This window comes from Rhea pennata, chromosome 5 (genome assembly GCF_028389875.1).
Source record: "Rhea pennata isolate bPtePen1 chromosome 5, bPtePen1.pri, whole genome shotgun sequence".
In the NCBI taxonomy this organism is placed as follows: domain Eukaryota; kingdom Metazoa; phylum Chordata; class Aves; order Rheiformes; family Rheidae; genus Rhea; species Rhea pennata.
The window spans coordinates 10,206,497-10,222,776 of record NC_084667.1 but is presented as its reverse complement, the minus strand read 5'-3'; the positions used below and the strand labels follow the sequence as shown (position 1 = coordinate 10,222,776).

General features: G+C 33.3%; 1 protein-coding gene across 1 annotated transcript in view; it reads right to left on the bottom strand.

The window, feature by feature from the left end:
* The window catches only part of RYR3 (ryanodine receptor 3), a 231,192-nt gene that overhangs the window by 79,263 nt on the left and 135,649 nt on the right, over positions 1-16,280 (bottom strand). Inside the window, exons 43-53 of the mRNA XM_062578097.1 lie at positions 15,294-15,429; positions 11,763-11,943; positions 11,192-11,297; positions 9,865-9,985; positions 8,697-8,866; positions 7,846-8,066; positions 6,127-6,217; positions 4,473-4,613; positions 3,421-3,584; positions 2,380-2,458; positions 1,010-1,099 (exon numbers count right to left, since the gene is read on the bottom strand). Of these exons, the coding sequence (XP_062434081.1) occupies positions 1,010-1,099; positions 2,380-2,458; positions 3,421-3,584; positions 4,473-4,613; positions 6,127-6,217; positions 7,846-8,066; positions 8,697-8,866; positions 9,865-9,985; positions 11,192-11,297; positions 11,763-11,943; positions 15,294-15,429 (1,500 nt within the window). The remainder of the gene's footprint in view (positions 1-1,009; positions 1,100-2,379; positions 2,459-3,420; positions 3,585-4,472; positions 4,614-6,126; positions 6,218-7,845; positions 8,067-8,696; positions 8,867-9,864; positions 9,986-11,191; positions 11,298-11,762; positions 11,944-15,293; positions 15,430-16,280) is intronic.

Here is a 16,280-nt window from a genome sequence, read left to right as displayed (position 1 = left end):
ATCAATACAAATTTAGGGAAGAGCCTGTACTCCAACAGTCCTTTGTAAAGCAAAGGTGTTACAGAAAACATGTAAAGTTGTGACAAAGAAAAATTTGACTATATCATATTAAGACTTCTCAAAGCAACCTGGTAGAAGTATTTCAGATTTAACTATAAATAAAAAAAGAAGTAGGATAGTTATTTACAGTGCTACTTTATAAGGAAATACCTAATTTTAGAAATGGTTCAAAGCGTCTCATCTGAGAACCTGGAAGATTCTCTTTAATCTGAGATAATATTGAAAAAAATAGATTACAACTGCTTTATGATGCAAACAATTCTTCAGCTTTTCTCTGAAGATGTTAAAGCATCTCAATTTATAAATTGAGAAATTAAATCTTTCAAAAAGCTCTTTAATTCTGTAATCTCTACTTTCTGAATGGGAAAACAGTGGTAAAGAGTGCAGCAAATGTAACTGAATTATTTGAGTCACCCAGTGACTCACTGCAAGAGTATGTGAGTTCCAATTCCATTCAGTGTTCTGACCACTAGAAGACATTCGTGCCTTGTCAAGAAATTCAGAGAAAAAGTGCATTTAAAATAGCTTGAATGTTGGTTTTTTTTGCCATTTTCAAATGAAGCATTTGCTTGACTTCTTCAAAACTTTTTATCATCTTTCTAGGTAGAAAAGAAAATTGCTTCAGAAGTGTTAGATTACACTTTCATGTAAAAAACACAGAGGTTGCTGCTAGTCCCTTCCTCATCCACGAAGGCCTGAAAACCCTATGCTATTGACGCTTTGAATACAAATTGGCCTAGAACTACAAAGACTGTCTGACTGAAGGAAATAATTTGGGAAAAGGCCTGTGCAAGATTAACAAAGCAATCACTTCAATGTACAGATCTTGTTATTCTTAACTAAAAGTAGTATAGTATGCCTCTGCTATGTGTGTACTGTATATTTGAAACAAAAAATGTACACAAATCAAGCTACACTGTATTAACGCAGTTGAAATTTCCTTTATTACCTTTTCAGTTAAAGTTTTGAAAGGTCTTATTAATGGATGAGTCTTCATATTTTCATCCAGCGAAACACCGTATTTCCATCCACTATTAGTCTGAAAAAACAAAATATATTTAAAACAGGAAAGGATATATAACATAGATAAGTAACTGCAAATCAATTAGTTTGTCAGACCGAATTGCAAATCTATTTTAATATCCTACTCAGTGCCATAGAAATTCCTATTAAAGGCATGTTTCACGTGTGTGTACATGAGAACGAAATACGGCCCAGATACTGACTAAATTTGGCATACAATTGGCAGGTCTCATGCAACCAGTTCTGAACCTACTATGCACTGGCCCCTTTCAAACCAATGCCTTAAGATGGTGCTGGCTTAGGTTAAAAAAAAAAAAAAGACGAGTCTCTATTTTCTGGGATACTAGTGCTCACAGATAAGTCAGCAATACAGAATCCTTTGCATTAAACAGTATTAACTGAAATTTGTGTTTTGAGATTAAATATATTTATCTTTACATATCTATCTATATTTTTCTCCATACATCTACACAACACAGACAATAACAGAAGCATTTAATAAATTAGTTATCTCTCTCCCCACTTGAATGAAAGTGAGGTTTATAATTCATATTCAAACTGAATAAGTTACTTATATCCAAACGCTGACCTTTTTAATACATGCAACATATTTAGTAAAAACTTCAACAACTTATTCAAATTTCATTTTTGCTCAAATTTAAGTGTAAAATTTTTATTTATATTAAACATTTTTGCCAAGTGTAAATTAAAAATCTCTATTAAATGTTTCATTTTAACACTAAAAACGATATTACAAATTATTAAATATATATATTGTTGTCTTACACCTCATTTGAAGTGATGAAACAGAGACTCAGTAAAAAGATGGAGCAAATCAAGAATCACAAGGAAAATCAATACATAACCGCCTTCTTAAAGCTAAGAAGAAACAAAAGCTCCAAGTACATTTTCTGAAATAGTACAGGAGATTAGAAGTCCTAAGCCCTCTCAGATCACAGAGCTGCTGCAGTAAAATTGATTCTATGACTTCCAGTCAACAAACATCATTACCAAGGTAAAATGCATCTAAAAAATATCTATTCCTACTTATAAAACTTAACAACCCCCCACTCACACACAAATCTTGGCCCTAATAAATCACTGACACTGTTAAAAAGTAATAAATTTCAAAGAACTTTCTTGAGAAAAAACTTTCTCCCACATATCCCCAAAGAAATATTTGGGCATTAATGGACACTCTGAACATGTGTTAGACAAATTGGACAGTTTTTTTCAGTATTTAACCTCAGTTATTACTTACTTGCTAGAAGTCATCAGTCATAAAATAATTCTTACCTTTTCAAAGGCCCATTTATCATGGGAATGTTCAGCATACTTGCTTACAATATACTCCAACTTTTCAGGAAGTACAAGGCTGTAAATAAACAAGAAAATAAATCATAATTTACTGCAGTCTGATCTATGAACAAAATGGCAGTATAATACAACATTAATAAAAATGCTTCATCTCCACATGAAAGTAAGACATTTTGCCTCTGTAACTACATTTACATTTAGAAGAAATAACACAAAACACAGTAGAGCTCTAACAACATTTACTGAGAACCTTCAAACATATAATAGAGGCATTTTTTAACAACTGAAATCACAGGAAATAAAGCTGCTTCACCATGATGCACAGGTATTCATCTTGGTAGTTCTCAGTGCAGGATAACACTAGTATAGATGCTTTATATCGCATAATTGTGAGTGGTGGGGAGGTGAGAGTTTAATATCAATAATCCACCAGTGATCCTTAATTTCTAAATATAAAACTATTCTAATTTTATATGAATTGCACAAGTATTAATAGGAAGTCTATGTCTCTATTAAATCATCTCACATGATCTGCTTATTTTGCCATATCAGATGCTAACAATCAATTCTAAAAATTAAGTGAAAATTTTGTCAAAACTTGGTAATAGGCTATCTGAATCGCTTACCAGATTTTAACGATCTTGAATCATTTATCATCCCTGTATCACCCTCTAAATAATGATAAAGTAACAGATATGTATTACCAATGTATATATCCAAAATATTTGAACTCAACCATCAGGTAATACCGTAAATAATAAATACATAGTTACTCTGCAGGTATAATGTGTGAACACTTAACATTGATACAGGACTTAGGACAGTAAGTTTTTTTTATCTGGTAAAAAGGCTATGCTGTGGTGCACCATCTGGCAGCAGGAAGCAAGACACTACTTGTGAAAGGTACTAATATCATTAAAAAGTCCGTCACCAACCAACTGTCCCTATAAAGCAGAAAAAAGTGTTAATATGGAAATATTAAAAACATTTAAAGAAATCACTATGGTAGATATGACTCACTTTGCTGTGCTGATGGGTTTGGGATCAAAATTTCCTTCTGGATCCACTGAGGTCTGCTTTTCCAAAGTTGACCTAATTCGTGTATCTAAATAATCAGGAGGCAAGGCACCAGCTATAGCACTTAGACAAGGCAAGGCCATTCGAAAGAGCTCTGGATCATACTTCTGCAGGAGAGATAGGAACTGGTTGGAAAGTCCAACAGAAAAACATGCAAAATGTTAGTGAAAACAAAGCAGCAATATGCAGAAATATTAGAAGATGCAAATGAACAACAAAGCACATGTAAAAACTAAGCACATAGCAAAATGATTGCTGTATGACATCTACTTTTCTTGGTATTAACTTGATAAGGTATGCAAGACTACTCAAATTAGCTTAACACTATGCTAACACTTGTATAAGTATATACAAAACATGTATAAGCCTGATTTTGAGTACAATCCAGTCCAAAAAGTATTTACTCAGTAAGGTATTCCTCTTGTCAGAAAGGTAACCTATCCTTAATCAAGAAAAAAGTGCACTTTGGAACAGTAATACAGGAATTTCTTTACATGTTTCTTCATAAGAATGTTGTATCATAGTTCTTGAGCTAGGCAATGACCAGCAAACTAACAAAATACAAGTTCTGTTTGAAAACAGACAACATGAATTTACTGTGCTTACAACAGTAATTTGATAAGCATATGTGTCTCTTAAAATTAATGCCATTTTATGTCAGTAAGAGTTATTTTAAGAAGTGTAGTAGAGCAAAGGTAGAAGAAGACAGCATTAACTTTCGTTAGTGCATCAAGCAGTCTGCCTCATTACTAGGGGGAGGTATAAGGTTATAGCAAGACAAAAATTACACGTTTCGTTAGTTTAGAGAGACTCCTTCAAAATTCACCATTCAATCTTTCATTAGAATTTTGCTTTACTAGAAGTATTCACTATCCTACCTCCCCTACTATGTGGAAGAATTGCTGAAATAGGTATTTTCTGCACTTGGCACCACGAATTATCATAATAATGCTTTTATAGTCACCTCATATTGTAACATAAATTACAGTCATTACCTTATGAGACAATGAATCAAATATTCCCCAGAAAAGTTTTTCAGTCAAATGTAATTCTTCTTCTGTTGCAATTCCGTAACTTCCCATTCCTGAAGGCAGGCAATAATATTTCCAGCACTGCTCATAGTGGTTTGTCAGAAGCTAGGTTTTTCAGAAAATAAAAGTGTGTGTAAAGCACTGGTACAACATAACATACTGGTTAGTGAAAGTCTAAATACCTAGCATTTATTCAAATATCCATACGAATATCATTATTTACTTCCATTTCTTTACTGCTAAGGGCCAATAAACTTTCCTCTTTTTCCCCACTTTTATTTTTGAGATAATAGTAGCACCTGAGCTCTGAAAGAGTAAAAAGAGTAAAAGTCCGTGCTATAAGCCATGGTTCCTACTGTGAGATTCTCAATGACCACAATGAATAGGAAAATTACAAAACTCAGGTTTGTCACCATCTGAGTACATATTAGCCCTAAGGATAAAAATACAGACAATGAAATAAAGCATATGGGTATGAAACTCTACATGACAGATTCTAGTCAGAAGTTTTACAAATTCAAAATTATTTTACTTCTGTCAATTATAGCTTGAAGCCTCCATACAATTCAAAGCATTGCAAAACACAGTTGCAGTATGCACTATTCAAATGAGCAATGTCTGGTCATCTGTGGAAAAATCTATGGAAAGAACTATTGTACAGACAATTTTTAACATACCAGTTAAAGGGCTAGCATATACAATTATCGGTGGACTTTCAGCACCAGTTTGAATTTTTACCAATTTCTTCTTGGGAACTCAGAATTCCTGTCCCAAGGAAAATTCAAAAATTTTGCTCAGCATCAGACAAAATCCTTACATTTTAATTTTCCTTCAATTTTGCAGAGGAATAATAAAAGAAAATAAAAAAATCTCGCCCTACCCTACAGGCACCCAACAACAACACTTGTGCTATAAAACTGATGCAACCTTAGAATATGTCTGCGGTTTTGGCAGCTGGTCTTTAGAGGACTATAGTATTTCCACTCTGCCATAAAATGACTAGCCTGCTGACTGAAGATCTGGCTTGTTCATCCCAGCAAGATCAGGAGGCAAATTTGACAGGTAAGTTGTAAATAACTGTATTTATTTTCTCACAATTATCATTTTCTATTTGCAGAACAGAAAGATGGGTAAGACTTCAATTCAAGATTGCTCAAAATTTTCCCCTTAAATACATTTTACTCCTGGATAACAGACAGTGAGTTCTATTCCCTGTATCAAATTCCCTGAATCACTTCATTTAAAATTTATTGCTGGACTATGCATCCTATCAGGAGTTATTACAAAACATATAGCAAAGGAAGAAAGATCACGATAATGCTAATATTTAATTTGCTTTCAATACTACTTCTGCTGAAGCAGTGAAAAAGTTAACAGTTCACTGAACACAATCACACAATCAACTTACAATATACTGCTATCTAAGGCAACATCTCACAATGCCTTTAATCATTATATTCAAGTCTAAAACCTTATAAAATCATAAAATTAGTTTAAATTTAGAAGTCATTTCACATTGCTTTACTCTGCCCTGTTCTGTTTTTAAAAACAAGACAATGATAGATTATTGCGGACTAAGTTTCATGCTGAATATGTATATATAAAGTACAGCAGTTACCTTGAGAGGCATTTTACAGTATTCATTGAGCAGAGGTACATCAAAAACTAGCCTTCTCAACAGCTGTTGTAGCATAGAGGGGCGTAAGTGACTGTAAAAACAAACAAACAAACAAAAAAAAAAAGCACCCCACACTCTTGTTAATAACATTCATACATTTCAGTGAAATGAAATTGTAATACATATTGAAATCAATTTGCCTACTGGAATTCAAATCACTCATTAAAAGTATTTGGAAAAACAGTTATGTGCACAGAAAAAACAGTGCTGAAACACAGAGTTGTAGACTAAATATCCTCAGGCACATAAAAACAACAGAAAAGAAACTAGACCTTGATTAAATTTGAGCGTAAGGAATCTTACTGTGCCTCATCTATGTATATGAGGATACAACATGCAAGGATCGTGAACGTTTGGATTCTCTTATAGGATCATACAGTATATATGATTATGTCATATGATGATCTAGGGAAGAGTGCTGGAATTTTTTTTAGAATACTGCCCCTGCAACATACCTGAACCACCTGGAAATCTAAGCTAAGTAAACAGAAAATTGTTGTAAAAGAACAGTATCCGACATGAAAATAAAAAGCAACAAAATACTTCCAATTTGCAATGATCTAGGGAATACATTATGATTATTATTATAAGAAATAAATCTCAAATGGGAGGCTGAATAAATTACCTAACATTTCTTTTCCAGTTATTTAATTCCAATTATCTTGGTCCTCCAAATCAATGTAAAAACACTCTTTCGTATCTCCCTCTCAGTCATCTCTTTTTCAGGCTGAAGATTCCTGGTCTGCTAAAACTGTTCCAAGATAGGGAAACCAAACTTGTTGCCCTAGCGTTAATCTTCTCCAGTTCTACTACATTCTCTTTTCAGTAGGGTTCAGAATGATGCACAAACCGAAAATACACGTCATATTTCTTTCTTTATAGTCTACTTGCACAGATAAGTAGTATGAGATATGAGACACAGCCTCAGCTTTACACTTCCTGGCTCCATATACTGCATGTATTCAATACGTGTTCTTAATTCCTCAATTCATAAACACAATCTTCCAAATCTGAGATCTTTGGAGGTTCCTACCCCAAACGCCTTAGTGATTGTTAACAGAAACGCACAGATCCCTTCCATGGGTTGCTAGCCTTATCACTTACAGATGACACAGACCAAGAATTCTAATTATGTTGGCAAATCAACATTTCAATTCCTGCCATGATTTCAATGCTCACATTCCAGTCTTCCAGTCTCAGGATTTTTGGCAGGGTCTTTTAGGTTTTGTTAGGCTTTTTTTTTTTTTTTTTTTTTTTTTTTTTTTTTTTTTTTAAACTAAAGCCAAGGTTCTTCAAACCACAGTCAAAAACATAGACAATCAATCCCTTAAATCCCCAAGACACACTTGCAGTCAGAATCAACAAAACATTTTCAGAAGTTAATGAGGTTTTATTATTAAATAATCAGAATTTATGCAGTATCATCAAAAAGTTCTTACCTATACAACAGCTTGCATAACGTAGCATAGGTAATGAAAAAAAAAACTATTTTCTCTTAGGGGGAAAAAGAATACCTGTCATACTCAAACTCTGGTTATTTACTGTATATAAGAATAAAATTCTTCTATTCTACATGATATACAAAAAAATAAGTTATTAAAATATGTATGCTTATTACTGAACAAAAGAAATGAATTTGCACACAGGTATCACACTTACTGACAAATAGCAAGAAGGCATTCTTCAATAGTGTCTCTTTGTGCTTTTGTAAGGGACCGTCCCTTGGATAACCTATATATTGTGTGAAGCATGGAGTCAACCAGAGAGGCGTGATGCTCCGTTCCAGAAAAGAGGGGAGCACATCTTTTGAGCAGTGGAAACACAGCTGAGCAAATATATCTATTCAGTGCAAGAGCTGCCTCTGTAGTACTTAGAGAAACCTGTATGAAGTAGTACATAATTGTTAGTATCACATGAAAAAAAAGGTTACTAAGAACAAAACCTGTATACTATAATAATGACATATTCCTGATGTCTCTTTAGTGGTTGGGTACTAACATAGTATCTCCAGCACCTGCATGAAGACAACTAATTTTTAAAAGATAAGAAAATCCACATCAAAATAGATTTCTTGCACTACAGCATTCAGAATGAACAGAAGCGATAAAGAAGAAAGGCAGCTTGTTCTTTAAATACATTAGCAAAATCACAAAGCATTAGGCAGCACTTTTCATCTAATTTCTCCATACCTTCACATTACATGAATTTTTAGTGTAATTCTTGAAGCACACATGAAATAAAAGTAACCATTAAACCTATTACAGTAAACATACTTTATATAATTAATGTATGTCTGTTTAAAAGTCCTAAAATTACATTAGACAGCTGCTTCATAAAGTGGCACTGAATATGATCAAACTTAAGCACTATAAACTAATAAAAAGTAATTTCTCTATTATTGTTTGTGTATGTAGTGAGGACTTTTTCTTTTAATGCTGTTTAGACTTGGAGTTCTAGTTTTTACTCTTACAGAGCCACTCTATCCAACCACTGCATAGCAAAATACTTACCGTATCCAGAGAGGCAGAAGCTCTTAAATCTGGTAAAAATCCAACTTCCAGTAAGTGAAGGAGAAAGCTTTGGTCCTTAATACCATAGACACGGTCCAAGAAGAGCACCATGGGTGCTTTATGATCAGGACAGAAATTTGCAGACATGTCTGGCTCATTCACTGTGCCGTCTACATAAATATATAAAGCAATTATTAATAGTACATAACTGACATAAGAAGAAACACCAAGACAATGAAAGACATTGCAATTCCATTTCATGTGTAAAATCACATGTTCAATGAAAAAGATACTCTTGTTCAATTTTCTTGTTCACTGAAAAAGAACGTGCAGTATCTATTATTTCAAAAACTCTCTCATTTGAAATTTATTCAATAGAATTTAAATCTTTCACTCTTAAACGAAAATTTAAGAATGATTAGCTAAAGTATTCTACTTGTTTAGTTACCATTACAGAGGATGTTTACACTGTAAAATTAAGTTACAGGAAAAAACTGCAAATATTAAGATACAGCATAACTGTGAATCTCAGAAGGTTAAGAATTCTAACATTCGTCTCACGTAAAGTACACTATAAAGAAAATGCAGTCTAAGGGGAACATATTTTTTTTGATTTAAAGATATTAAAGAATAATAATATTATAGAGAAGATCAATTATAAATTTCCAACAGATATCAGTTCTCATTTAAAATAAATGAAGATACTACTTTGGCAAGAGAAGCATTCTTCTGAGAAACCAGAATTACTAATATTTTGTGCTTTAGAAAAACAATTTTTTTCCAAAGAAAGATATTCTATTCAAAAAGAAAGTAAGTAGACAGCTCACTCAATTCATAATAAAGACAAAATCCACTGGAGTCAAGCTCATTGCTTCAGAATATAGAAAAGATACATATATCGATAGCCTCTCCTACAACTCTCTGGTAGACAGAGTACTGGGATAGATGAACCTTTAGTCTGATGCAGTAAGGTCTTTCTTACGTTCTTAGATTCTCTGATCCACAAGAACAAGCAAGTTTTCTACTAGAGCAGATCTAATTGATGCATATCTAATTAAAATCTGAAGAATGGTTTTCTACTCATAACCAATTCTCGTTAAACTGCTGTTTCTATTTCACACCTCAAAGCTTGTCTTCCAAAAGCTTTTTAATAAAAAAGACCAGTTACCTTTGTTGACTGTGGACAGCTTTAGTGGTATACTTATAATCCCAACCAAGTCTTCAGTTGGCACTAGAGATCGAAGGATTGATCTGATTCGAATAGCTTCACCTTTTCCACTTTGAATAAGCTGTTAGAAAAAGTTTATCAATTAAGAAATTTAGTACTGAGCGATATCAGAAAAATTTCCTCAAAATAATAATGTTTCTTGTGGGTTTGAAACACGATTGCTTGGAAAAAAAAGTACACAAATTCAATTTTATCACAGCACTCTAATGGAGTTGCTGATTTTCAGCTGATCCTGCTTTTCATTCCATGCTAATTTTGAGATCCTATCAGGACTTTCAGGATTTTATGAATTCTCAATTAAAAAAAAACCCCAAGCCGCCACATGGATAAGATTCCTAAGCACCAAGAAGACAGTGATGAAACTGAAAATTTCCCAGAGATTCATGTTACTTATACAATCTACAGTGGAAGGTTTTCAGCTTGCCTCTCCATACTATAAATAGATGCAAACCTGTCTGTGTTATTATTTTTCTATTATATTTATGCAGTGAAAATTTCAAAATGCATAAACTATAATTAGGTGACCAATCCTTTTTGATCTTTAGCAGAAATTAATAATCTATTTTCTGTGTCTCTGAAAATCTCTTCTAATGATTTTCAGAACTTGAAACTACTAGCACTGACTACATAAAGCTAAGTACAGCTTTACAGATAATAAAGTTAATAGTTTTGGTAGTAACATGTATGGGAAGCTACAAGATACATAAATACTGCACTTTCAGTTGGGCAGACAGTACTAAAGAATTTTAAATACAGACAAGCAAAAGTCACTTGAAATAAAAGCAAGCCTTGTGTGTGTGACTGTTACAGGTACTAGAGTCAAAATGGTTATTTTATATCCTTTTCCATGTATCCATGTGGTGTTAATACTACACTTCAACAGATGTACAAGAAAGATAAGCTCTGCATCACATTGTTATGAAGATTTTTATGGCTTTCTACAGAACAGTAAAGGAACAATTTCAGAAAATTCATTGGACTTGGAAGATGTGCCACACTAGTAGTTCATTTTTACTTTGATCCCATGATCATACAAAAATTTTCCAAATTTTACACAAATTACAAAATATGCAAGAAAGCAAAAGTCAGTGATTCTTTATAAACAGCTTGCAAGGAATATGTTTATCTAGATACAGAGAGAAAGGGAATACAGTCCACATTTAGAAGGGGAGAAGCCCTTGCACAGAGAATAGTTTAGTTAGACATGTGCAGTTCTGTTTACAAATCATCTCTCACCTTTTCCGAGCAAGTTACAGAATGAACTTACATGCATTTCTGGTGCACAGCGTCCAAGCAAATCTATAAGAGCTGAGTAAAATGACATGATAGCATTGCCCATGTGCACGATTTCCTCCTCCTCCTCTTCATCATCACTAAAAAGTAACCCAAATTAGTGAGTATTTTTGCTGACATGCATCTATAGCTCCTCTCTGGAGCTAGACCCATGTTCCAGAAACTATAGATCAGATATATTAATTTCTCCTGGATGCAAATTACAGGTTTTCTATACCTATAGTAAGTGCACAATTAAGCAGTAGCAAATGGCTGTTCATGTCAACCTTCTACCCTTCTCTATCTTTGTCTTAGATTCATTCCATAACTGTTGTCGTCTTTGGTTTATCCTTCAGGCTCCTTCTCAGTAATTTTATTCCACTTCCTTTATCTAGCTCATGCTATATAAATTCCATACAGCAACTGTTCATGGATGTGACTCTCTGTTACTCCATGTCTGTGCAGAGCCTTGCACAACAGGGCGTATCATGCACATACTTCAGGCATGATTAGACATGCCAGCTATTAAAACATTATTTGCCAAACAAGCATTCACATTTACTTACCCTTCTCTTTTATAACTCTGAGAGGGAAGGTCACGAGTAGGATTTTCTGAGATCCTAATAGCTTCTTGCATAGCTGCCAGCAAACCATTTCCACCTTCACCCCTAAGGTCCGGTCCAAAGCATTCCGGGCGTCGAATAAGGAGCTTGACAACAACACTTGCATTTTCCTCAACACTTTCACCTAAAGACCGAAAGAAATCTTAGCATTATACATAAAAGCTTCACGCCTTCTGCTGAAAGGTATCCTTAGCTTGGCAGAAAACTGCATTTTTCTCTAAATTTTGCAAAATAAAAAAAATAGATCTTCATTCTTATTTCTAAATTAAAAATATACCATATTGGCAGCACTGGATGTGCTTTACCAAAAATATACCTACATTTAAAAATTGACACTGTAGACTTGTCTTATCAAAGTTTTATTAAACTTAACCTAAAAAAAAATCACTTTGGAAGGTTAATTTGCCTTTTATGGCAAAGGTTACACTCTATTAGACTTAAAATAATGTGGTAGTAGCTTCTGGAATGGCTCCTTCACAAAAGCGACTAGAAAACCAAAACATAACGTATGGACAAGTGAGACCAGCACTAGAAGAAATCAATTTTCCATTCTTGGACAATCTGTGTTAATGACGAACCATAGTTTTTGGTGGGTTGCTGTTACAGACTGGCAGATTTTAAATGTATTCATTCCTGGCTTTAGGAAATATGTTGTGAGTACTAATCCCAGCAAAAAGATAGAGACTATCTTACCAAATTTCATGATACCATCCGCACATTGTATATAATTTACTTCAGCTTCTGGTGTAAAGGCGAATAATTCCAAGAACCAACAAGTCTGCAATTTCAAAGGGGTGAGAGTCTTTTGATTTTTAATGGACTAGCCAAAATAAAGAACATTGTTGACATTGTGTCTTTAGTGCTTCATCACTGGCAAACTGATCTCGGAGTTTAACTTTCTTGATATGATTAAAGAATAGCATCTCCTATTTTAGATTAAATATACTGGAATAAGATCTCCTCATTCTTTCTACTGCATGTTTAAATATAGATAAAATTTTCTGCTTGCTATTTAAAGCCTGAAATATAATGCTTCATCTTTTTATATATAGAAATCATACTACGATCAGCTTTATAGGTCATGGCTTGCCCGAAACATTCTCATTAATAATAGCTTTGCATGGAAAAATGTATGTCTATTTGAAAGATGAAAAGAGTAGCTGCAACTATTGTACAAATTCAGTAGGGGCAACCTGGCTGATATCTAGTTACTTCTAACTAAAAGTAATTAGGACTCTTCATATAAATGATCTCCTTTTATATAACTAATTGCTTAGTGGACTGCAGTCAGTAAGTAGGACCGCACCTGGAAGTAATTCAGGTACAATAATTGGGTAAAAAAATAACATGAGCTAGCAGATAAGTGCAACTATTTAGAAAATTCATAGTGGCTGAATATCTGTAGGATGATATGAGATTGATAGAACACGTATAGGAAAAGAAAGGGAGCTCAGTCACTGAGTATGGGATATCAGTGGCTTTATCCCAATGATCATCAGTACCAGTACTTCATTTGTCATCTACAATACTTAACTGATAAAGAAACCAAAGTAGTTTAATTTGAACTGAATTTTATAGCTTTATTATAGCTCCCACTGAAAGAAGTGGGATTAGAAACTGTGGTTTATGTGAGAGCAGCCACATTCTTTAGTGCTACAAGGAAGTCAGAATCACGGGAAGGTTATGGAATCTCATCAAATAACAGTCAGCAGGATTGACTGGATCTGGAAAGAGCAGCTAAGAACTGTAAACATTTCCATCTTGTATTTTTCCACTTAAAAAACAGGTACGATCCTGATACGGAACAGACACTCCTTGACTTTGCACAGATTCTATCTTTTCTCATTTCATTCACCTATTTTCACACTGCAGGGAAAAAGCAGGATTTTAAATCTTAGGTCAGCAATTCTAGTTTGATTTGGTTAAGAACTTCCAATTGAAGACTTTTAAAATAATGAATTAAATAAAATAATCCTATCTCAAGAATTCTACTAAATACCTGTCTATAGGTATCTAAGCAGTCATCAAAATGTGTACAAACATTCAGCTATAGATACAGATATACATCACATAAATATGATGTTCCTGAATCCTCCCACACTTTGCATCCCTTTTGGGAGGCAGACACCAAGCCCTCTCAAAAACTAGTCAGAAATTGAGTGCATACACATTACAGTATCAAATATTAGCTACAAATGACATTACAAAATCTGTTTATTTTTATTTTAATAAAACCATTGCTAATATTGAATATCTTATTTCCAGTACTGTTTACATCTAAATGTTAAACACTTGTTTTAATTCAGGCACATTGACCTGTCAATGATAGCTATATCTGAGGAGTGCACTTTAGAATAAAAGGAAGCACATACCAGAAAAAAGCCACTTGAGGATAGTCTTAATTTAGAATGTGTAGGAAATAAAATCTTATTTTAAGCAGGGATATCTAGTTAATCTTGAGTGTTGCTCTACTAAAGTCAACATATACTTACCAAGAATTAGTCTACATATTTATTGTACAATTTCTTGTACATTGCATCTTATTCTGGCCTTCTCAGTTTGTATCTCTGACTTCTCTATATGATGAATGTCAAACTGAGGAAAATAACCTTAACTTAGTATTTTGCTACCTTCTCTAATTTACCTCATAGGCCAAGCTAATGAAGAATCTTGCCTGAGGAAAGAAGCTGCATTTGCTTATTTCAGGGATTAATTGGCCGGTAGCAAAATTCATGTGTTTACAAGCATTTATAGGTTGCTTCTATCTCAATAACTTAAATATTTTATAAATTTGTGCAGGAAAGTAAAACAGAGAAATTAGTAATCTGATATTCAAAAATACTGACTCCAAAACTGCCATAATCAGAAGATTCAAACCCCCAATCATAATTGTTTATCCAGAAAAAAAAGTTGAAACACATGATTCTAACTTAACTCTACTGACTAGCAGCCCATTCAGTGCAGTATACTCTTCAAACTAATTCCACTTTTGCAAGTAAAACCCAAATTAGAAGCACTGCCCTCATTTGATTATACAGAGTATTATAACATTTATTTATAAAATCAGCAATGACACTACACACACCTTGTTAACACAATGAACTAGTTGTTCAGCACTCACTAGGTTTTATTTTTAGACACATCACGGTTTGACCTAAAATAGCGTAAGTCACTACATTCTATCCTAGTAAGTTTACTTACAGGTAGAATTCCTAACTTCATTTGTTACCTTAACAAGCTACATTATTAAATAATAAAAGTTGTTAAAAATAACAAAAAGTAACACTAATAATCTATGTTCAGAAAATTTATGTTCAGAAAATTACATTAAGCAGAACACATTAATAATCCTGTGGTTGTAATGAGAATAGTATGTATTAAACTCTCTTCATCCACTAACTCAGTGTTATGGATAGAAAAATCATTTTAAGGGAATTTTTTGATAGAATCTAGATGCCAAGAAATTAAACTTACTGTTAACAAAAACTGCAAATCTTAAGAATGACAGGTAACGTTCACCCTCTATAGGATTCCATCCGATGTCTGGATATCCCTTTGCTAGCAACACTGGACAACTCTGCAGGCCACAACCCGCCAGGTAGGTGACAACCTACAATACATAAGCAATCATCAAATTAGATATTTGTTTTGTGCATTAGGATGTGAATTACGATTGTGAAAATACTACCAATGCATGAAACAAAATTAACAATAAGATTTTTTTTTAATAACAAGGTTTTTATATATCATGTGTTTCATCTCAGAAATTATCAGTACAGCTCAACATTGTATCCATCTTATTTTCTAGTTCTTGCTCTGGATGATAATGAGAAGAGCTAAGTGTTTTATTTCTACAGTTACTTACATGATGATGCAACAATACAACAAAATGAAAAAAATTAATTTGGAATATGAAAAGCAGAAGAATAAAAACTATGAATTCAGATCTTTTTTTCCCCCATAAACACCATTTAAAAATACAGTACTTCAAAATCATATTAATTGTTACCAATGTCTTAACTTGCTACAAGAGCAAAATCTAGGTTTTATCAGAACTCTAGCTACTGCAGTTTCAAGTAAACTTTCAAGAAGGATTATGGAAACCACAAGTATGAATTACAGAAACATTATAAATCACATTAACAGTTTTAATAACTACTCAAAATATTAAAATTCTTTAAAAAAAATCTAACATGAAACTTAACAGACGCACAAATAATTAAATCATTCAGAAGATTAAGCAGTATCAGTGCATGGCTTAAAAAATCTTGAGAACTAGAAAGATTAAAATTTTTGGTGGTATGTAAATTCCTAACATACCATTTCTTATCAGGAAGAGTACGTATAAACAAGACATATCTCTGAGAAAGATGATGAATTTCATTAATTATAGTAAACTAAGAATTTCTGAAACAAGAACCTCCTCTGACTTTGCACCCATCCTCCATTCCTTATTCTGCT